General features: G+C 47.0%; 1 protein-coding gene across 6 annotated transcripts in view; it reads right to left on the reverse strand.

The window, feature by feature from the left end:
* Positions 1–22,288, reverse strand: part of NOX4 (NADPH oxidase 4) — a 101,409-nt gene that overhangs the window by 72,119 nt on the left and 7,002 nt on the right. For 2 of the 6 annotated variants that reach the window (XM_083436527.1, XM_083436528.1), the window contains exons 2-8: positions 21,649–21,744; positions 12,404–12,510; positions 11,086–11,170; positions 9,425–9,522; positions 8,314–8,341; positions 6,477–6,549; positions 4,821–4,901 (exon numbers count right to left, since the gene is read on the reverse strand). In XM_083436527.1, coding sequence (XP_083292653.1) covers positions 4,821–4,901; positions 6,477–6,549; positions 8,314–8,341; positions 9,425–9,522; positions 11,086–11,170; positions 12,404–12,445 — 407 coding nt within the window. In that variant the 5' untranslated portion in view covers positions 12,446–12,510; positions 21,649–21,744. Of the gene's footprint in view, positions 1–4,820; positions 4,902–6,476; positions 6,550–8,313; positions 8,342–9,424; positions 9,523–11,085; positions 11,171–12,403; positions 12,515–21,648; positions 21,865–22,288 lie in introns of those variants that run through there. The other 4 variants (XM_083436526.1, XM_083436524.1, XM_083436525.1 and 1 more) reach the window with 2 other exon arrangements.

The following is a 22,288-nucleotide window of genomic DNA, read 5'->3' on the forward strand; positions in this document are numbered from 1 at the left end:
AGATTGAACCTGGAGCAGTCTGAATTCAAGACAGGTACTTTACCATTGAGCAATGGTCCTCCCCAAAACCTTTGAAATGTAGGGACTCAGGTACACACATATTATCCAGGCCTTGTGAATGACTCAACTTGCAAAACGATTGAAGGAAAGCTCGGGTTTGTATTTAAGGACACATATTGGCTGTACGAACACATGCATACAGCAGCCACTCATATCACAGATCACCTCTAGCAAACAAGATTTGCTCCCCATTGAGCGGGCATGGAAGTTGGTCCTTGTGCTTTCAGGAACGGGATATTTCCATGTTATTTGATTTCCAGGAAAATATCTCTTTGCAGCCTCCTTGAAAATTGCAAGGTAAAGAGACCAAATTTGGGGTGGTACAGTGGCATACAAATCCCAGGTTCAGTCATCAGACATCTGTAGGCAGGGCTTGGAATATCCACTGTCTGAAATCGTGGAGAGCTTTGACCAATGAGTGAAGACAATAAAAACACAAGAGGTTAAAAAAAAGTAAAGGTAAAGGATCCCTGGACAATTAAGTCCAGTCAAAGGCAACTATGGGGTTGCGGCACTCATTTCACTTTCAGGCCGAGGGAGCCACTGTTTGTCCACAGACAGCTTTCTGGGTTATGTGGCCAGCATGACTAAACCGCTTCTGGCACAACAGGACACCATAACGGAAACCAGAGCGCACAGAAACACTGTTTACCTTCCTGCTGCAGTGGTACCTATTTATCTACTTGCGCTGGCATGCTTTTGAACTGATAGATTGGCAGAATCTGAGACAGAGCAACAGGAGCTCCCCCCGTCCTGTGGAATCGAACTGCCGACCTTCTGATCGGCAAGCCTAAGAGGCTCCATGGTTTAGACCACAGCACCACCCACGTCCCTAAGAACACAAGAAGAGCCTGCTGGATTTAATTCACAGTGACCAATCAGACATCCTTAGGAAACCTGCAAGCAAAGACCTGAGAACCAGAGCACTCTCCCTTCCTGTGGCTTCTAGGAACTGGTGTTCAGAGGCATACTACCTCCAACCGTGAAGCCACAGCATAGCCATCATGGCAAGCAGCCATTAGTAGCCCTCTCCTCCATGAATTTGTCTAACCTTCCAAGTTGGTGGCCATCACTGCCCCTTGTGCGTGAGAGTCCCATAGTTTAACTATGTGCTATGTGAAGAAATTCTCTCCCCCCCCCCACCATCTGTCCTGAATCTTTCAAAATTCAGCTTCACTGGTGGTCCATCAGTTCCAGTGCTTTGTGAGATGGAGAAAAACTTTTCCCTCTCCACTTTCTCTTCACCATGAATAATTTTATAAATTAGTATCATGTCGTCTGTTCTCTAAACTCAAACACTGCAACCTCTCCTCACATGGAGGAGTCTTGGTTGCCCAAGAGCCAATGTGGTATAGTGGTTAAGAGTGGTAATCTGGTGAACCGGGTTCGCTTCCCCGGACCTCCGGAACGAATTAAGTTCTTAACCAGAGGTACCACTGTATATACCAATATTTGGAGGGTCTACATTCTATGCTGAGAACCAGTGTGGTGTAGTGGTTAAGAGCAGTAGTCTCGTAATCTGGTCGCTTCCCCGCTCCTCCACATGCAGCTGCTGGGTGACCTTGGGCCAGTCACACGTCTCTGAAGTCTATCAGCCCCACTCACCTCACAGAATGTTTGTTGTGGGGGAGGAAGGGAAAGGAGAATGTTAGCCGCTTTGAGACTCCTGAAGGGGAGTGAAAGGCAGGATATCAAATCCAAACTCTTCTTCTTCTTCTTCTTCTTCTTCTTGCTTCTTGGCTAGGTGGCTCAATGGTCTGAGAATAGCACAGATCCCTGATCTCACATGGGCTTACACATTTCCCCAACCTGAACTGAAGAAATCAACTTGCTTCTCCATGGGGAGGAAGGAGGGGGAAGTATTGTTACAAACTTGCTCCCCATCCAAACTTCATTGCAGATCTACTAACTGCTCCCCTTCCACACTCTCGATGGCCAAGTATTCATTTTCCTCCGGCGGTTCTGGACTAGATCAAAGCCAGAGCAGATGAAGTCTTAGGAAGTGTTTTGCCCATCTGGCTCTTGTTGTGGCAATGACTCAGCCATCAACGTATAGGCCATTTATCCAGGCAGAGCAACTGGCAACTGGCAAAACTCCATCGCAGCAAAGAGAACAAAGGTGATTAACACCAGCTGAGGACGTGGTCCCAGAGGCTCCCATAACTCCAACGTCTGCTATGTCATTGATTGAGAGCATGTGTTTGGGCCCTGGCCAGCTTGGCTATTGTTGGCTAAACCCAGAGGACCAGCCAGTTTAGGCTCGGACCAAACATTAGTCACCCATTGCACTTTTTTGTTTTTCAGAAACCAAAACAGCAAAGTGAGAGAACATGGGAACATTGGGGGGTACCATTCCAGGGTTCAGAGGACCCGGAGGCAAACTGCAGAAATATCAAAAGGGGATGGAATGCATGACATAGGATGCTGAAGGATGCTTTCAAACAGCCAAAAAAAGATGTCAAGGAGAACAAGTGGAGTCAAGGCAGTTTTAGGCTAGATGTCTTGACGGAGCTTACATGTACCAAGCTGGGATGGGAGGGAGGCGGAACTAATGTTTTGCATGTGGCCTACATTGTGCAAACCCACATAATCTGTTTATTTGCACATCAGTTCATTGTACTCTTCTTAGCCATGGGAGAGGCAAAGAGCTATGCAGAGAGCCCCATCCACTGGAAATCCTGCTAGTTTGAGAGACTTCACTCACAATGATCACAAGTCTTGAGGCATAACGTGACAGCCTTAAGGACTAGAAACTCACCCCCTCCTCCAAAATATAGATACAGTGGTACCTCCGGATTCAAATGGGATCCGTTCTGGAACATCATTCGCATCCAGAAGCAAACGTAACTAGCGACAGCACGTCTGCGCACACACACATGACTTTTCGTCGCTTCTGCGCATGCACGTGACGTCATTTTGAGTGTCTGCGCATGCACAAGCAGCGAAACCTGAAAGTAACGTGCTCCGGGTTGCGACGGAGCACAACTCTAATGTGCTCAACATGAAGCATATTCCACCTGAGGTATGACTGTACTCTGGCATTTATAATTACTAACGATATTTTGGACAAACATACATGTACAAATAATTTAAAAATCACCTTCCTTAGCTTGTATGTCATTAATCATTCCTTGAAATGCAGGTGAGCCAACACCTTTTACTTAATATGTCTACATGCACGTGAATCCTGCCCAGTCTGTTTTTCTATTTACCCTTAGTTTTCACCCAGAACCTGCTAGGAGGAAGCACACTGAGAAGGGACTCAGAAGATGATCTCAGGGTCCACGTAGGTCCGTATGGAAAGAGGAAGTCCTTGAGGTATTGTGGTCCTGAGCTGTTTGAGGCTTTATAGGTCAAAACCAGAACTTTGAATTGGACCCAGGAACTAACTGGTACCCAGTGCAGTCGGACCAGAATCGGTGTAATATGCTCAAACTGCCTCCTTCAAACAGGCAAGGGCCACCTCGTCTCGTAAAAAGGCATTGATCACCTCCCTGGCCCAGCCAGCTGTTCCCTTCTTGCTGTTTTTTATCAGCCAAGAGGGGCAACGCTCTAGAGTAGTGGTTCTCAACCTGTGGGTCCCCAGATGTTGTTGGACTACAACTCCCATCATCCCTGAGCTCTGGCCTTGCTAGCTAGGGGTGATGGGAGTTGTAGTTCAACAACATCTGGGGACCCACAAGTTGAGAAAGGCTGGTCTACAGGGTATGTGGTCACTCTGACTGATCCAAGCACCTTGTCCACATCCTCAAGCCTTACCAACTGAAACTCATCCAACACGACAGGACTAGACTGTGCTCTGGACACCCCATGAGATTCATCTGCTATAACAGCAGATTCAAGGTCTTTGTGGATGCAAGCAATTTTATCCTCAAAATGCTTTGCAAACAAGTCACAGCGAGCTACCATTGGTTCTATCACCTCCTTTGGGCCAGCCCGTAAAAGGCTTCATAAAACCCAGAAAATAATAATAATAATAATTTATTATTTATATCCCACCCATCTGGTTGATTTTCCCCAGCCACTCTGAGCGGCTCCCAATCAATACAGCATTAAATATTAAAAACTTCCCTAAACAGGGCTGCCTTCAGATGTCTTTTAAAGATAGGATAGCTGCTTATTTCTGAAGGGAGGGCGTTCCACAGGGCGGGTGCCACTACCGAGAAGGCCCTTTGTCTGGTTCCCTGTAACCTCACTTCTCGCAATGAGGGAACTGCCAGAAGGCCCTCGGAGCTGGATCTCAGTGTCCAGGCTGAACAATGGGGGTGGAGACGCTCCTTCAGGTATACAGAACCGAGGCCGTTCAGGGCTTTAAAGGTCAGCACCAATACTCTGAATTGTGCTCGGAAACTTACTGGGAGCCAATGCAGATCTCTCAGAAAAGCTCTACCAGGTGACATAATGAGGATGCAATGGCCTTCACTGCCACTAGGCAGGCTGGATAATGAGCCCTTACCAGGGTTCGGTTGCATTCATTCAGATCTTTCCTCCATTTGCGTTCAAGCCATCTCTCCCAGCTTGTTTCCTCATTAAAACCAACATTGTATCTTAGTCCCATGACTTCAAAACCAGTAGTAAAGTCTCACCACCAATGCCCATAGCATGGGTGCTGAACTCATCTTCATTTCAAAACATTCCTTTGAAATCTGCTAAATTCACACAGCTCCAGAGCTGCGGTTTTGTCTGTCCTGCCCTGGCGTGCTTCAGTTTTTATGGCATGCTTCTGTGGTCGAGCTTCATCAACAGGGGTGATAACTTACCCAGAAACATGCAGCATCAGCAGAAAGTAGAAGACAAAAAAGAGGTTGTGGGTGTACCAGAAGATGTCATAATCAGAAACCCTGAAAGGAACAAAGTACAATTAAATGTTAGGCAATCAAAGCATTTTGCATTGTTGAAGTCACTTATGCTGAGGAGGCCATATTCCAAGTAGTTCTGCTCAACTTAAATTTGGATACGTACTAGATTTTTAATTTTATTTTTAATCTGCAGCAAGCAAAAACAGATTTTGTTTACTCCCAGGGAAGATTGTGCAAAAAAAAAAGAAAGAAAAGTGAGCATGATCTAGTTCACTGAAGGACTGGACTAGGAGAGGGAAAAGAAGAAGGACCGAGAAGGAATATCTGAAGCAGCTTTTCCACCCCCATCATTCAGCCCAGATACTGAGGTCCAGCTCCGAGGGCCTTCTGGTGGTTCCCTCCCTGCGAGAAGTTAGGTTACAGGGAACCAGGCAGAGGGCCTTCTCGGTGGTGGCGCCCGCCCTGTGGAACGCCCTCCCATCAGATGTCAGGGAAATAAACAACTATCTGACTTTTAGGGAACATCTGAAGGCAGCCCTGTTTAGGGAAGTTTCTAATGTCTGATTTCTTTATCGTGTTTTTAATATTCTGTTGGGAGCTGCCCAGAGCGGTTGGGGAAACCCAGTCAGATGGGCGGGGTATAAATAATAAATTATCATTCTTATTCTTATCCTTACAAAGTTAGTGAGACAAGTTCACAATGGCTGTGCACATTTTTCTCCCTCTGTAATTATCCGTGCTTGTCCTCATTGGGCCACTTTCAATCTAGATTAATTCTAGATTCTACTGTCCACAACAGTGGGTTTGACTACTTGACACATGTTTGAAAACCCTTCCCTTGATTAGCTGATCCACAGAGCCAGTCTGTGAGGCAGACTGAGGCAGCTGCCTCAAGTGGCAGAATTCAAGGGCGCCTCTGTGTGTGTGTGTGTGTGTGTGTGTGTGTTTGTGTGTGTGCGCGCACACACCCACACCCACACCGAAGCAAGGGGAAGTTTCTATGGCAGCTTCCAGGTTTTGACAAGGACTCACTAGGCCCCTGAAAGATCTGAGGGCTCCTCGCAATCTCACAGGGTTCTTGTACAATCTCAATAAAACCCGGAAGTCGCAGTCGCACGATCCTGGTAAGTGGTGCTTCAGCGGGGGTGGCATGAGTGCAGGATGGCACCTTCCTGTTTCACCTCAGGGGGCGAAACAGGCCAGGCTGCCCCTGCTTACCTATGCCTTTTCTTCCCAGCACATGCCCCAGCTGAAGGAAGAAGGAAGTGGCAATGGCGATATTATGGGATATGCCCACCCACAGTGCAGTTCTGCAGGTGTGGATAAACGTTTCAGCGCTGGGACCGCCTCCATCCATTTTCAAAAGGACGTGCCGGGGGCGGAAACGCAGGCTCAATCTGTACTGAGATTTCCTTTCCAGAGTGAAACTTGTTTGGGAAAAGGCGCTTTCAGGGGTATAAAATACGAAACAGGTCCAGATTGTGGGTGGACTTGGTAGGAAAATAAAAGCGAGATCTCCGTGTGGAATGAACGCAGAAAATAATGTTGCGTGTACACAGACGTACTCACTTCACTAAGAGTCATTTGGTCAGATTAAATAAAAAAAATAAAAATTACCTAATGGCATAGGTAGAGGCTGTAGACATTAGGAAGAGCACCAACACCATAAGAACCCCAGTTAATCCAGGAACTGAAAAAGAAATAAGAACAGTGGTCATAGGCTGTATTGGGGGAAAGTACACCAGTCTTAGCACTGCTTTAAAAAAAACAAAAGCCATTCATCATAACAGACTCTTCTCTGTGTACACTCTTTGTGGAGGGTGTTGAAACGAGAAAGGGCCTTTTCAGTGGTGGCTCCTTGCTTACAGAATGCTCTCTCCCCAGGGAGGTATTATAAGCTTTCTTGGTTGCAATTGGTCCTAGTCAGCTTATGCCGTTCTGGTTGGGTTATCTACCAGGGTAGAAACTGGCAGTATCTCTACTGCAGGAGTGGTCAGAACTTTATCAGTGTGGGATGTTAGCATCCAAAATGCATGTGTAAAAAGGTTAATGTTTGAAAGGGCTGTAGAACCCTTTGAGGTCGAACAGCTACCGTATTTTTCGCTCCATAGGACGCACTTTTTCCCCTCCAAAAATGAAGGGGAAATGTGTGTGCGTCCTATGGGGCGAATGCAGGCTTTCGCTGAAGCCTGGAGGGTGAGAGGGGTTGGTGCGCACCGACCCCTCTCGCTCTCCAGACTTCAGGAGAACCCCAGCGCCAGCCCCACAAGGTCGGGGACAGCGGGGAGGCGGAACGCCGCCATCCCGCTGTCTCCCGATGTGGTTTGGAGGCTGACGGCGGGGAGACGCATGCTTCTCCCCGCTACTAGCCCCGTCAGCTCCGGGGACAGCGAGGAGGCGCAGCGTGTCTTCCCGCTGTCCCCGGACCTGGTTTGCATGCGGGCGGCGGGGAGAAGAGCGCTTCTCCCCGCTGCTGACCCCACAAGCGCCTGGGGGGGAAATAATTTTTTTTTTCTTTATTTTCCCCCCAAAAAACTTGGTGCGTCCTATGGGCCGGTGCGTCCTATGGAGCGAAAAATACGGTATTTCAGTCGGTTCAGTGATTAACAGTCTTGTGAGTTTTAACAGCTAGAACAGCAGGTGTTATTTTGTGTTGTGCTGCATTAATAACCCAACTACATTAGTAAAAAATAAAATAAAAAGCGTTATAAATTCATTATAACACGGTGACACCAGATGACGCTATAGAGTTCTGTCCTACAGGAACGTAATTTCCCTTACAGTGCTACCTCTGGTTAAGAACTTAATTCATTTCGGTAGTCCGTTCTTAACCTGAAACTGTTCTTAAACTGAGGTACCACTTTAGCCACTGGGGCCTCCCACTGCCTACGCACGATTCCTGTTCTCATCCTGAAGCAAAGTTCTTAACCCGAGGTACTATTTCTGGGTTAGCGGAGTCTGTAACCTGAAGCGTCTGTAACCTGAAGCATCTCTAACCCAAGGTACCACTGTATGAAGTTTATAACGTATTTTCCTGAAATGCTTTTTTTAGATGTCTAGATCCAGCCTTAAGGTAAAGGTAAAGGGACCGACTCTAGGGTTGCGGCGCTCATCTCACTTTACTGGCCGAGGGAGCCAGAGTACAGCTTCCGGGTCATGTGGCCAGCATAACTAAGCCGTTTCTGGCAAACCATCTTCTGTATGGAGCAATTATGTGTCACATCTTTGGAACAATGGAACAAATGTTACTGTGATTTTTTTATTATTTATTTTTTAAAAAAATCAGAGTTAAATAGACAAGACAAGATGTTGCTGCTCATTTCAACAAGGAATTCTATTCTTTGTTCCAGCGAAGAACAGTCATTTATAATACTAGTCCATTTCTGTTCTTCAAAGCGTAGCCTGGAAAGTTAGCTGATTCAACACAATCCTGCAGTAGCTTTTGCTGACTTACCTGTAGCAAAAAGGAGTTTCCTGGGATCCTAGAAACCAGAGACAGACAGTATGAATTATTTAGCAAATTTACCCAGGGATAACTTAATCTGTATTCTGAGCAAGAGCTGGTGCTTCTGTGTTCGAAATGCTGACTTCCTCAAATCATATGTAACATCCAAGCACTTTCAGAATGCTGATCAGGAGCACTCTCTCCTGTGTGTGTGTGTGTGTGTGTGTGTGTGTGTGTGTGAAAGAGAGAGAGAGAGAGAGAGAGATGGACCACAACAGCCTTTGCCAACCTGGTGCCCTCCAGATATTTTGGACTACAACTCGCAGCATCCCCAGCCAAACAGCGAACAAAGGCTGGACAAGAGCATCCCAGGGCAATGAGGAAAGTCATTCAGGAAAGACGGGTAATCCAGAATGAGAAAGAAAAGTGAGGGCTTGACCACACATTCATTTCTCCCACGCTTTCTTAGAATTAGTGTTGGATCCCAAAAGCTTTCCATTTACAGTGGTACCTCGGGTTAAGTACTTAATTCATTCCGGAGGTCCGTACTTAACCTGAAACTGTTCTTAACCTGAAGCACCACTTTAGCTAATGGGGGCCTCCTGCTGCTGTCACACCGCCAGAGCACGATTTCTGTTCTCATCCTGAAGCAAAGTTCTTAACCTGAAGCACTATTTCTGGGTTAGCAGAGTCTGTAACCTGAAGCGTATGTAACCTGAAGCGTATGTAACCTAAGGTACCACTGTACTGTTGTTAGCTGCTCTGAGCCCGGCTTCGGTTGGGGAAGGCGGGATATAAATAAAATATTATTATTATTATTATTATTATTATTATTATTATAGACACACGCACAGGTGAGGAGCCTAAATGGTGCCCTTCCGGGGCTTCACTCAGGGCAAAAGCCCAGTAGATATGGCTCCGCCCCTTCCAATCCTCCTATTGTGGTCATACAGGCATTGCGACACATAAGTGAGCGATGTCGGGTGTGCGACCCTGGTGCAAAAGTGGCAAATAAATGGGGAACGCTCGCCACCTGAGCGCACTGCTTCAAGGGGCCACCTGATGATACCAGAATGGGAAGCATCAATTTCAGGGAGGAAATAAAGTCCTGCCCACCCACCTCGCCATGGTAGCTGGCTGCATTGAGCGCCAGGAACTCTTCGTTGTAGTTCACAGAGAAGTTCAGAGCATTCACCAGGTGAGCAGCAACGTGGATCACTAGAAAAGAGAGGACAACTCAGCTCATCAAAATGCTCTCGGAAGGTTTCATCCCCTGAAGCAGGGGTAGGGGAACCTTTCATTCACGGCCGCGTTTCCCTCTGGGCAGCCTTTGGCGGGACACCTGCCAGCAATGGGCGGGGCCAGAGGCAGAAGTGGGCGGAGCAACAAATGCACATTTTACCTGGATAGTTTCTGCACACTCTCTCTCATACACCCCACCACCCTCCCTCCATAGTGCTATCTTGGTTTGCATACGTCTTGGATTATAAACACATCAAACCTGGAAGTGTGTGTCCCGGTTTGCAACCTTTTTTTGGATTACAACCCATTTTTTTTTATTCCGAACAAAAAAATTTTTGGAGGCCGCATTGGCGAAAGTGCGCCTTGGGTTACAACCTGCTTTGGTTTACAAACGGACCTCCAGAACAGATTCTGGTTGTAAACCAAGGTACCACTGTATTATAATTTTTTACCATCATCTCATTATCTATTAAGTTCATATACTGCCCTTTATCAAAAGATCCCAGGGCGGTGTACAACATTAAGAACACATTTTATGGAGTACAATGATAAAAACATAATAAAAGCATAATAAATGGCAGCCTAATAATAAAACAATCATAGTACAGTGGTACCTCAGGTTAAGAACCTAATTTGTTCCGGAGGTCCGTTCTTAATCTGAAACTGTTCTTGACCTGAAGCACCACTTCAGCTAATGGGACCTCCTGCTGCTGTTGAGCCGCCGGAGCACGATTTCTGTTCTCATCCTGAAGCAAAGTTCTTAACCCGAAGTACTATTTCTGGTTTAGTGGAGTCTGTAACCTGAAGCGTATGTAACCTGAGGTACCATTGTAACAGGCCCCCACCCTAGCTTTAACAGGTCATGGATTATTTAATGGCCAAAGGCCAAAGGAATGTTTTCACCTGGCACCATTCCACAGTCAGGGAGCCACCACCAAAATGGCCCCTGCTCATCTTGCCACCCTCTGAACCTCCCAGGGGCGGCGGGCAGAGGGAAGGGCCTCAGATGACAAACGCAGGGACTGGGTCGGTTCGTATGGGGAGAGGTGATTCTTAAGGTATTGAGGTCCTGAGCCGTGTAAGGCTCCAGCACCAGCACTTTGAATTGGGCTCGGAAACTGGGGGTCTCTCAGGGCTGAGGTCCCCCACCCCTGGCCCAAAGGGAGGGTAACCACGTCCCCTACTTTGGCCCACTATTTTGAAGGGCTGTCAGTCCTCGATTGGGAAATGAACTGACATCCACGCTGCATGATTTAAATTGGATGCACGCTGATATCCGTTCTACACCATAAGGCTTTCAGCAGGATTTCATGTGCAGTATCAAAGACAACTCTGCAGAGCATGGACTCCCCATGCGCCCAAATGCAGACCTCCTCCTCTGAGACACCGGCAAATCTGAGAAAACTCTCATAGGTGGGTAAGAAGAAGTGTGGAAAGAGGCTACCCCATTGTGTACATCTGAAGAAAAGCCACAGTCACTTGTAATGTTTAGTGGACTTCCTAGCGAGAGCTGCCGCTTATGTCAACAGAGGAACATACCCGAAAAGACGCATATCGTCACACCACACGTCACATGGAACGTTTTGCTCTTGTCCAGAAGCCTCCTGGTTTTTCGGCTTGCCACCTGGAAAAAGATGTCCGCAAGTAAGCCACCGGTTCTCGCCTCAAAGTGAATCAGCAGTTTGTGGGAAGAAGACAGACTCAGCTCTCCTGGTAAATATTGAGGTGATTTGCAGTAGATCAGCAAGGATTTCTGAGTCCCGGTTGTGCAACTAAAGCAGCAATAAAAATGAATCCCCTCCACTGCACCTTAAATTATATTGATGAAGTGAAGGAAGCTGGGGTTTATTTTATTTTTACAGGAGGGCTGTGAGTTCTCTTCAGCTCTGGTACTCAAAAGGAATTCATGGGCACAGTGAATTCTCAGTGTATGTCTCTTGCAGCTGGCTGGTGGATCCCAAGGCTCCTGGACAAAACAAGTCTGAAGCCTGCACACTCTTGGTCTAACCTGTGGCTCTCCAGATGCTGGACTAAGCAGAACTGCAAACAAGAAAGACCAATGGTCAGGGATGAGTCCAACAACATCTGGAAGGCCACATCCCTGCTCCTTGTTGAACTACAGCTCCAGTCAGCTGTAGACCAGTGGCTACATTGGATGGGGATTATGAAAACTGTATTCCAACGACATCTGGAGGGCCAAAGGTTCCCCAACCTTGCTCTAAGAGCAGAGTCTTCCAATCTTGGGACTGCAGGTGTTGTTGGACTACAGCTCCTATCCTCCCTGACCACTGGCTAAGTTATCTGTGGATGATGAGAGTTGTAGTCGAAACACATCTGAGGACTAATGGTTGAGGAACAGTGCTCTGGAGCAAGCCTGGACTCCAACTCCCATCAGCCCCACCAGCACAGCCAATGCTCAGGGGTGGAGACAACTGGAGAACATCTGGAGGGTCAAAGGTCCCCCAGCTCTGCTCAAGAGGATCACCAGTTCCCCACCACTAGTGTACACAGAGGTCATTGTCAGGAGCTCTTCCCTGATCATTAGCCTTCCTGGCTGTAGCTGGAGCCCAGGGAAATTTGGGGGGATACAGGAACCCCATCCCTGCCCTCTGAGTATGTATTTAATCTCCAATTAGCTCACACATAGCATCTTCAGCCTTGTGCATCCAGGTGTCTCATAAATTGTGTCTTGGAGGCGGGGTGGGATACGACTGCAATGAAAGTGACTCATTAAAAGTGGTGATACAACCTCCCTGCCACCCCACAAGGAACTGAAAGCAAAGGTCAGAAAGGGAGCGTGTCATCTGCAGCCTCTCATTGGCTTTGTGCTAGCTATACCCGCATGGTTCTTTCTTACCTTCCGAGATCCTCGGAGGAAGGACAGGAGAATCCGACACATGGGCAAGAGGACCAGGCTGCAGTTGAGGTTCAGGACCGACGCAGAAGCTCTGCTGAGGCACAATCCTAGCTAAACAAAAACAGCAAGGGTCAGAAGCAGGCCTGCTCAGGCTCCCAAGCCACCAAGCTGAGAAGAGCCCACAAGTCACATCTTAGGATCTGTGGAGAGACTGCAGCTCAGGAGCAGAACATCTGTCTTGCATGCAGAAGGTGCCCGGTTCAATCCCAGCCGTTTCCAGTGACTCAGGGTAGCAGGGGATGAAGCAGACTAGGAGTGAGGGACCTATGGTCCTCCAGATGTTGCCGGAATCCAACTCCCATCGTCCCTCACCATTGTGCATGCTGGGTGGAGTTGATGGCAGTTGGAGGGAAAGCAGCATCAGCCACAGTTTCTCACCCCTAGAATAGACGCTTCCCTGCCCCAGACCCTGGAGAGCTCCTGTCATTCACACAACAGAGGAAAATACTGGACTGGGTGGACAAACAGTTTCAGCTAGTGTTAGGAAGTTTCCTTTGTAACCATGCTTGGGAATACCTCTGACTTCACCCCCGGAGGTGCACTCCATTATATATCGAGATGGACGGAAGCCAACAACTACTACTACCTTTAACTATAGAACATGGGTAGGCAAACTAAGGCCCGGGGGCTGGATCCGGCCCAATCATCTTCTAAATCCGGCCCGCAGACGGTCCAGGAATCAGCATGTATTTACATGAGTAGAATGTAGCCTTTATTTAAAATGCATCTCTGGGTTATTTGTGAGGCCTGCCTGGTGTTTTAACATGAGTAGAATGTGTGTTTTTATTTAAAATGCATCTCTGGGTTCTTTGTGGGGCACAGGAATTCGTTCATTTTTTTCCTCCAAAATATAGTCTGGCCCCCCACCAGGTCTGAGGGACAGTGGACTGCTGAAAAAGTTTGCTGACCCCTGCTATAGAAGTAAAGCATAGCTAGAAGCCATTCATAATCTGATCCTCTATGCATTCATCTAATTCCAAAGCATCCAGAGGTTCCCCATTCCTGCCATAGATCGCTGGAAAGCAAAAGGGCTACAGAGGCTTCATCTTTTTTTCTTTTAATGAATGCTAAAATCTCAGGGAGAGGTCCTGGGGCACACACAGCCGTGACCCAACTTCCTGTACTTCCAAGTGTGCTGGCCAAGGGAGATCACGCGGCATCCCACGGACAGCTGCTGCCTGGAGGAGTCCGAAAGCCAAATGGCAAAGCTCGTGCCTGCTCTGGAAACTGTTGCTCTGAAGGCTCCGCATGGATGTTTGCATTCCCAGCGTCCAAGCACATGTCTGCACCACCCACAAGCGATCCTGCATATCCACTTTCCAGGCACCCTCAAATTGCATTTGCAGCCGCTCTCCTCTCCCAACATCAATGGAAGATGTTCAGCAGGCATGCAACCCTTTCGGAGATTCAGAGCCGAAACACGCACTCGACAGAATCCTGCAATGCAACCAGCTTGGCTGTATTATTTCAGACTGTGAAGCGGGGAAGGGCTCTGCTTTACAGAGCAATCCGTGCAGACAGAAAAGGATTATGTCAGGAAGAAGGACCTTTCCCCTGAAACATTGACTTTCTATCTGCAGGGTCGCCCACCTGCCAATCATCCATGGGCACATGCAGGCAATTAAGAATACATCCTTCCACAATGGTTAATTAATGTCTGTTTTTAACACCCTGGGGATGCCTGGGATTGAACCTGGGACCTTCTGCATGCAAAGCAGATGCTCTACCACTAAGCCACAGACCTTTCTCGAATGGGCTGCTATAGCAGGGCCTTTCTAATGTTCACAACTGTGCTAATCTTTAAGGTACCACGAGGCTCTGTTATTTTTGCTGCATGGCTTGCCCTCCAGAAACAGAAAGAGGAGAGCAAGCATTAGTCTACAACCGGCGGGTCTAAACCCGCATCTGCATCACAGTCCGAACTGTGGTGGGTTGTCCCAACGGCTTTAGTATCACGCACACGGTAACAAATTAGGACGTTTAAAGAACATTTGCAAAAATATGTTAATATTTAAATCTTAGAATAGCTCTGGAAGTGGATATAGGCTGTAGGGTTAGAAGTACAGTGGTACCTCGGGTTACATACGCTTCAGGTTACAGACTCTGCTAACCCAGAAATTGTGCTTCAGGTTAAGAACTTTGCTTCAGGATGAGAACAGAAATCGTGCTCAGGCGGCCCGGCGGCCCCATTAGCCAAAGTGGTGCTTCAGGTTAAGAACGGACCTCCGGAACAAATTAAGTACTTAACCCGAGGTACCACTGTAGAAGATAGTGTATTTTATCTCTTTGTAAGAGATAAAATGTGAAGACTTTTATGGTAAAAGTAAGCTTGATGAAAAAATTGGTTAGAAATTATGATATATGTAAACTGCTAAAGATGAGGTAAAAAGAAAATCAGATAGGGGGGACTTAGAGAAGGTCACCTAACAATGTTTAGAAAAAAATAAGGACAAGACAAGAATTTGTTTGTATTGTTTGTTTTTCTGTTTGTGTTGTTTAGTTGTGTTATAAAATGAATAAAAAAATGGGGGGGGGGAGAAAAAAGAAATGAATCACACCATTCACGTTGGGGCTAAAAGTGGCTCTCAGATCTGCAAAGGTCGAAGACTATTGGAGTAGGGTCTTTCAGCCTGGGAAAGAGGAGACTGAGGGGATATATGATATGACAGCCACCTTCAAATATCTCAAGGGCTGTCACATGGAGGATGAAGCACACCTGATCTCCCCTTCTCTGGAGGGTAGGACTCGAACCAATGGCTTCAAGCTCCAAGGAAGGAGATTCCTACTCAACATCAGGAAGAACTTTCTGATAGCAAGAGATGTCTGACAGCGGAATGGTCTCCCTCGGAAGGTGGTGGACACTCCTTCCTTGGAGGTTTCTAAGCAGAGGTTGGAGGGTCATCTGTCATGGATGCTTTAGCTGAGATTCCTTGCCTTGCAGGGGGTTGGACCAAACAACCCTTGTAGAGTTGGACCCTTCCAACTCTACAACGCTCTTTGAGTGTATGACTCTGCAGTGTGAGAGTATTTCTCTCAGTGTAAGAATCTGGGCAGTGCAAGCAGGTCCCTATCTTCATTTAGCAGAATGAGGGGGGGGGGTCTAGGTTGAAAGAAGAATGGCAGACGAAATTAATGGACTATGCAGAATTGGACAAAATGACAGGAAGGATTCAAAACCTGTGGGACCAGAGATTTACAGAAGATTGGAAGAAGTATATGAATTATTTGAAGAGAAACTGTAATCAACAAATTACGCTAGTAGGACTACAAGAGGTTTTGTAAGGAGAAATATACGAAATGTTACAAAGCTGAAAAAGACAGAGATATTGATTATGAGTTTGAAATGTAACAGGGAAAATAAGAAATGCATACTAAAAGATAAGATTTGAAAATTTTCAGACAGGACTGATGGAAGTCAAAAAAATTGAGTAAGATGTAAAAGTATGTTTAATATTATATATATATGGGAGGGTCTAGGTCTGTGCTCCTTCACCCCACTGTTTCAAAAGCCAGCCTTGTGCTATGGGGACCAAGGAACAAAGCATTTCCAATTCCCTACCACCACCATGATGTGGAGGTCACAGAGAAGAGTGAGGTTCCTCTCATGTTGGAGCAAAGGACGTACAGAGGCCTCCTTATTATCTATCCCATCAAGGGGCAGCAAACTGATGGGACATCTGGACCATATTGCAGGCAAGAAGATAATAAAGGATGCAATTATGACGTAATGAGAAAGCTTTCTCCAGAGAAGCAGCAAGACAGTGGTATAAACAAAGGAAGGTCTTTCATTCCTAACTGCAGAGCTATATGTGGCATCGCTTCCTAAAAAGTGTCGTTCCGGCATGCAATGAGGGTTTGGGGCCCTGAAGAAAAGCAGGTAATCCCTCCGTTAGCATCTGAAATGGGATTATTTATCTGAGATTATACTTCATCATAGAGACGCGGGTGGCACTGTGGGTTAAACCACAGAGCCTAGGACTTGCCGATCAGAAGGTCGGCAGTTCGAATCCCCACGATGGGGTGAGCTCCTGTTGCTCAGTCCCAGGTCCTGCTAACCTAACAGTTCGAAAGCACGTCAAAGTGCAAGTAGATAAATAGGTACTGCTGCGCTGGGAAGGTAAATGGTATTTCCATGCACTGCTCTGGTTCGCCAGAAGCGGCTTAGTCATGCTGGCCACATGACCCAGAAGTTGTACGCTGGCTCCCTTGGCCAATAAAGTGAGATGAGTGCCACAATCCCAGAGTCGGTCACGACTGGACCTAATGCTCAGGGGTCCCTTTACCTTTACCTTTATATTTCATCATTGAGTTGGAAAGGCCCATGAGGATCATCTAGCGCAGTGTTTCTCAACCTGTGGGTCCCCAGATGTTGATGGACTACAACTCCCATCTTTCCTAGCCAGCATGACCAGTGGTCAGGGATGATGGGAGTTGTAGTCCAACAACATCTGGGGACCCACAGGTTGAGAACCACTGAATTCTAACACAACCCTCTGCAATGCAGCAATCTTTTTGCCCAACGTGGGGCTCAAACCTATGACCCTGAGATAAAGAGTCTCATGCTCTGCTGACTGAGCTATCCCTCAGTATGCGCTTGAGGACCCTGTAAAGGGGGATGGAGGAATCTGTTGCCCTCCAGATGTTCCCATCAGCTCCCAGCCAGCACTGCTAAAAATAAATAGAGAAAACCCAGCAAATCGGTTCATTCTGTCTCACTGCCTTTTGCCTCTAAGGAGAAGGCTCTGCTACAAAACCTATGCTCTCTACAAGCCAAGCTGTTCTTCGGCTTGTACAGGAAAATCACACACACAGGCAAATGCAGTTGAGCTGAAGCCAGAACGAAAGATTCCGTGCTTTTCTTGCTGCTTTTCCTGCCCCTTTTGAAGGAGAAACCTCCTTCCCCAGATTTTGACTATCCCACTGTCCTCAGCCAAAGGACTGTCTCCCGATCTTCTTTTACATGCTGTTACATCGCTGGCCACTTTGACACCATACATGTAAAGCACTATGATATGGCCTTAAAGAGCCATGGCTTTGTCCAAAGAATTCTGGGACATGTAGTTTGTTTAGGTTGCTAAGAGTTATTAGGAGGCCCCATATTCCTCTCAAAAATCTGCAATTCCCAGAGAAATCTAACAACTGATCCCTCTTTCCTCTTGGCTATTCCATGAGCATTCATTTTCATTTGTTTTCAGGGAGGTTCAATGACATTACGTCACAGCAAGCGCATTTCCCTTTTCTCCCATAACTGTCCTTACTGCAAAATGCCTGGTATTTTGGTGAAGTAGGCTTGCTGGCACAAGACCAGAAATATAGTTATAGCATAGACTCTGGGGTTGTGATGCTCATCTCGCTTTATTGGCCGAGGGAGCCGGCGTACAGCTTCCGGGTCATGTGGCCAGCATGACTAAGCCACTTCTGGCGAACCAGAGCAGCGCACGGAAACGCCGTTTACCTTCCCACCGGAGCGGTACCTATTTATCTATTTGCACTTTGACGTGCTTTCAAACTGCTAGGTTGGCAGGAGCAGGGACTGAGCAACGGGACCTCACCCCGTTGCAGGGATTTGAACCGCCGACCTTCTGATCAGCAAGCCCTAGGCTCGGTGCTTTAACCCACAGCGCCACCCACGTTCCTAGTTATAGCATAGCCATCTTCAAATATCTAAAGCAGTGGTTCCCAATTAGACCCCTGTTTTTCAAAAGCCAAGCCACGGACCCCCGACTTTTGAAAATTTTGACATCTCTATAGTAGTGTTTGTTATGTGAACGGTTCCATGGACCCCTGGGTGGGTTACGTGGACCCCCCGTGGTCCATGGACCACCAATTGGGAACTACTGATCTAAAGGGCTGTCACATGGAAGATGAAGCGAGCTTGTTTTCTCCTGCTCCTGGATTCTAATAATGGATTCTAATAATGATAAAGGAAATTCCAGCTAAACATCAGGAAGAACTTTCTGATGGGAAGAGCTGTTTGACAGCAGAACAGAGTACCCTGGGTGTTGGTGGGCCCTCCTTCATTGGAGATTTCAAAAGAGAGGTTGGATGTCAGGAGTCTTCAACTGTGATTACTGCATTGCAGGGGGTTGAACAATATAATCTTTATTTCCCTAGAGTTGAAGGACAAGTGCATTCCACACATGCTGATTTGGCCCAGTATACCTGAAGGAACGTCTCCACCCCCATTATTCAGCCTGGATGCTGAGGTCCAGCTCCAAGGTCCTCCTGGCGGTTCCATCACTGCGAGGTTACAGGAAACCAGAGGGGCTTCTCGGCAGTGGCCCCTGCCCTGTGGAATGCCCTCCCACCAGATGTCAAGGAAATAAACAACTACCTGACTTTTAGAAGACATCTGAAGGCAGCCATGTTTAGGGAAGTTTTTAATGTTTGAAGTTTTATTCCAGGCATAGGCAAATTCGGCCCTCCAGATGTTTTGGGGCCACAACTCCCATCATCCCTAGCTAACAGGACCAGTGGTCAGGGATGATGGGAACTGTAGTCTCAAAACATATGGAGGGTCAAGTTTGCCTATGCCTGTTTCATTCTGTTTAATATGCGGTTGGGAGCCACCCAGAGTGGCCGGGGAAACCCAGCCAGATGGGCGGGCTATAAATAATAAATTATTATTATTATTATTATTATTATTATTATTATTATTATTAGACCAAAAAAAGTGGGAGAAGAAAAGAGACATCATCACAACCTAAAAGAAAAGCTGAGCTGTTTTTCACCTTTTCCCTCTCATGAGAAGAAGAAGAAGAAGAAGAAGAAGAAGAAGAAGAAGAAGAAGAAGAAGAGGAGGAGGAGGAGGAGTAGTTTGGATTTGATATCCCGCTTTATCACTACCCGAAGGAGTCTCAAAGTGGCTAACATTCTCTTTTCCCTTCCTCCCCCACAACAAACACTCTCTGAGGTGAGTGGGGCTGAGAGACTTCAAAGAAGTGTGACTAGCCCAAGGTCACCCAGCAGCTGCATGTGGAGGAGCAGGGAAGAGAACCCGGTTCCCAAGATTAAGAGTCCACTGCTCTTAACCACTACACCACACTGAGATAACATAACACTTTTGCAAATGCGAACACCACCATCACTCATTCTTTATGTGTGATTTCTGCATTGCAGGAGGTTGGACTAGATGATCCTTTGCATCCCTTCCAACTCCAGAATTCTACAGTTCTACAATTGCACAACGTGACCTTGCCAGAAACACAGTCCAAAAGCACCCTCAGTTATAAACCAGCTTGATCTGAATATGAAGCCCTCCATCCCATATGTGTGTGCGTGTGTAGTGGTACCTCGGGTTACAGACACTTCAGGTTACATACGCTTCAGGTTATAGACTCTGCTAACCTGGAAGTAGTACCTCGGGTTAAGAACTTTGCTTCAGGATGAGAACAGAAATCGTGCTCTGGAGGCGTGGCGGCAGTGGGAGGCCCCATTAGCTAAAGTGGTGCTTCAGGTTAAGAACAGTTTCAGGTTAAGAACGGATCTCCGGAACGAATTAAGTACTTAACCCGAGGTACCACTGTATATATACATACACACACACACAGATTGCTTTAGACAGCCATTTTTGAACAGAAATCCCAACATACATTAAAAAGAGTGCTGCCTGCCTCCTCTCTTCTGTCCCACACAAGGGATAACAACAGAAATGGCTCTTTGAATTTCAGAAGGCTTTGGAATGCCTGAAATCAAAACAGGGGCAATTATTCCCTTCCTAAAGAAAGAGAGAACTGTAACCCGATCCTAGGAGTGTTTGCTCAGAAGTAAGTCACACCAAGTGCTGCGGACTGATTCCAAAGCAAGCAAGCATTGCAGAGCACCTTAGCAGCTGAGGCTAAAGCATCATCCCCCCCCCCCCCCGAGACAAATCCACAATGAGAAAGAAAAACAAAAACCAGGTACGTTTTCTGCATCTGAATCTTACAGGATACGTTCCCCTATCCTTGTTATCTGTGCCTCTTAAAAGTTGCACGGTGCAACAAATGCATCAGAACTTTTACTTCTGTTATTAAAAACAGAAATCAACTTTCTAGGCCTTATGATGACATGGGCGGCCGTTGCTTTTTAAAGGCAGGGTTTTTGTAAGTGCCTTCAGCCACCTTGCGACAGGGAGAAAACCAGCAGTGAAGATGCTCTCATTATTATACCTCCGCATAAGAAATAGTTGTTCTTTCTGGATTTCTGCCCTGGAGGTTTTTAAAGGAACATTGCAATTAAAAAGAAGGCAGCACCAATGGGTGAAAGGATAAGTTTGAAACTGAGCGAGCGATGCCTTCGCTGCTCTATTCAATACAGGCGCAATGAACAAAGAGACTTTGAAGTGCAAAACCCATGCACAGCACACGTGCACATTTGAAACATCTAGGTTTCCTTGCACAACACACACGCACAAACAGCAATCAGGGAAGAATCTTGCCTGGGGTGTAAACAGCCGTCTCTCAGTCTTGATTCCAACTGCAAAATGGGAATAACGTTGCCCCATTATTGTTCTTTCAGAAAAGTGTGCATTAGGTACGTCCACCTTTAAATGTAAGCTGTATCAAAATTCCCCCCCCCCCATCTTTAGCTAAAACATCCTGGGCAGACTACTTCCCCTCCCTTTTTTCCTTTTTCCTTTTGGCTGACAGCTCTTTCCGAAACCGCACCAGGACTCGTGAGAGTACGATGGAAAGGATGGGAAGGTTTGTTTTATTTAAAGAAAAGAAAAGATCCTTTCCCTTGAGAAATACACATCAGGAGAGCTGGCCTGTAAGCGCTTTCGCCGGAACGGGCCCACGAGGTTGGTTAAAGTTACCATGACTAACAGTTGCAAGCCCAGCCATCCGCTGAGTGGGGTTCACATGCCAGAGTCCAAAAAATGATGCCTGCAGCTGGGAGCTGAGGAAGAACAGACAGAGAGCGAGCTCTCCTTTCCCAGACCCTGGACAGAGTCGTTCCTTTAATTCAGACACAGTAACAGAGTCTCCAGCCTATATTCCTTTCCCTTCCACCCACCCCTGCCCTTACATAACCCCTCTGCCCCCCTCCCAAACATTCACCCCTTCTCCTTCTCGTGAGTCACCAAGAAGCCTCGAATCTTCCCGGTTAGCCAAAACTTTCCATTTCCTTCTCGTTCCCAGAGCCCCAAGGAAAGAGAGCAGGGGAGAGGGAAGGAGGGGGGGGAGCGAACATCTACCACTTACCCCCAGCATCTGATGCAGATAGTAATACTGAGGCCCCCGATAATATATCCGGAAAGTTTTCCAAAAGAGCCCCACGTTGAGAGACAGCCAGAGCAGCTGAAGGAAGCAATGGGGGGGGGGGAGGAGAGAGAACAAGGAAGAAATTATTATTACATGTAGAAACGGCATGCGCAAAACCAGAACTTTCTCCGCCAGAGAGAAGACACAGGCAACAAACTCTCAGGGCACGGGGCGGCTCAAAAGCTGAGTGAGAAAAAAAAGAGACAAAGGCTTTTAAGAAATAAAATGGGGGGGCCCCACCAGCTGTGTTTTTGGAAGGTTTCCAACAGTGATGATCTCACTGTAACATGGGATGCTTTCAGACAGTCACTATTTTCTGGTGGGATTCGCTCACATATCAGCAAATTCAGATTACACGCTTATTTACAGTATTTAAATTCCATCTCTCCCTGCTCCCCTGGTGTACATGATCCTCATTTAACACCCACAACAACCCTGTGAAGTAGGTTAGGCAACTGGGCCAAGGTCACCCAGTCATGGGGCCAAGGGACGTTTTGAAGCCTACTCTCCCAGGCCGACACTCTAACCACTGCACCACCCTGCCTCTCTCAACTGCAGCTGAATGGGAGCTCTTGCGCAA

The sequence above is a fragment of the Podarcis tiliguerta genome (assembly GCF_965153285.1).
Source record: "Podarcis tiliguerta genome assembly, chromosome: 4".
Lineage (NCBI taxonomy): Eukaryota > Metazoa > Chordata > Lepidosauria > Squamata > Lacertidae > Podarcis > Podarcis tiliguerta.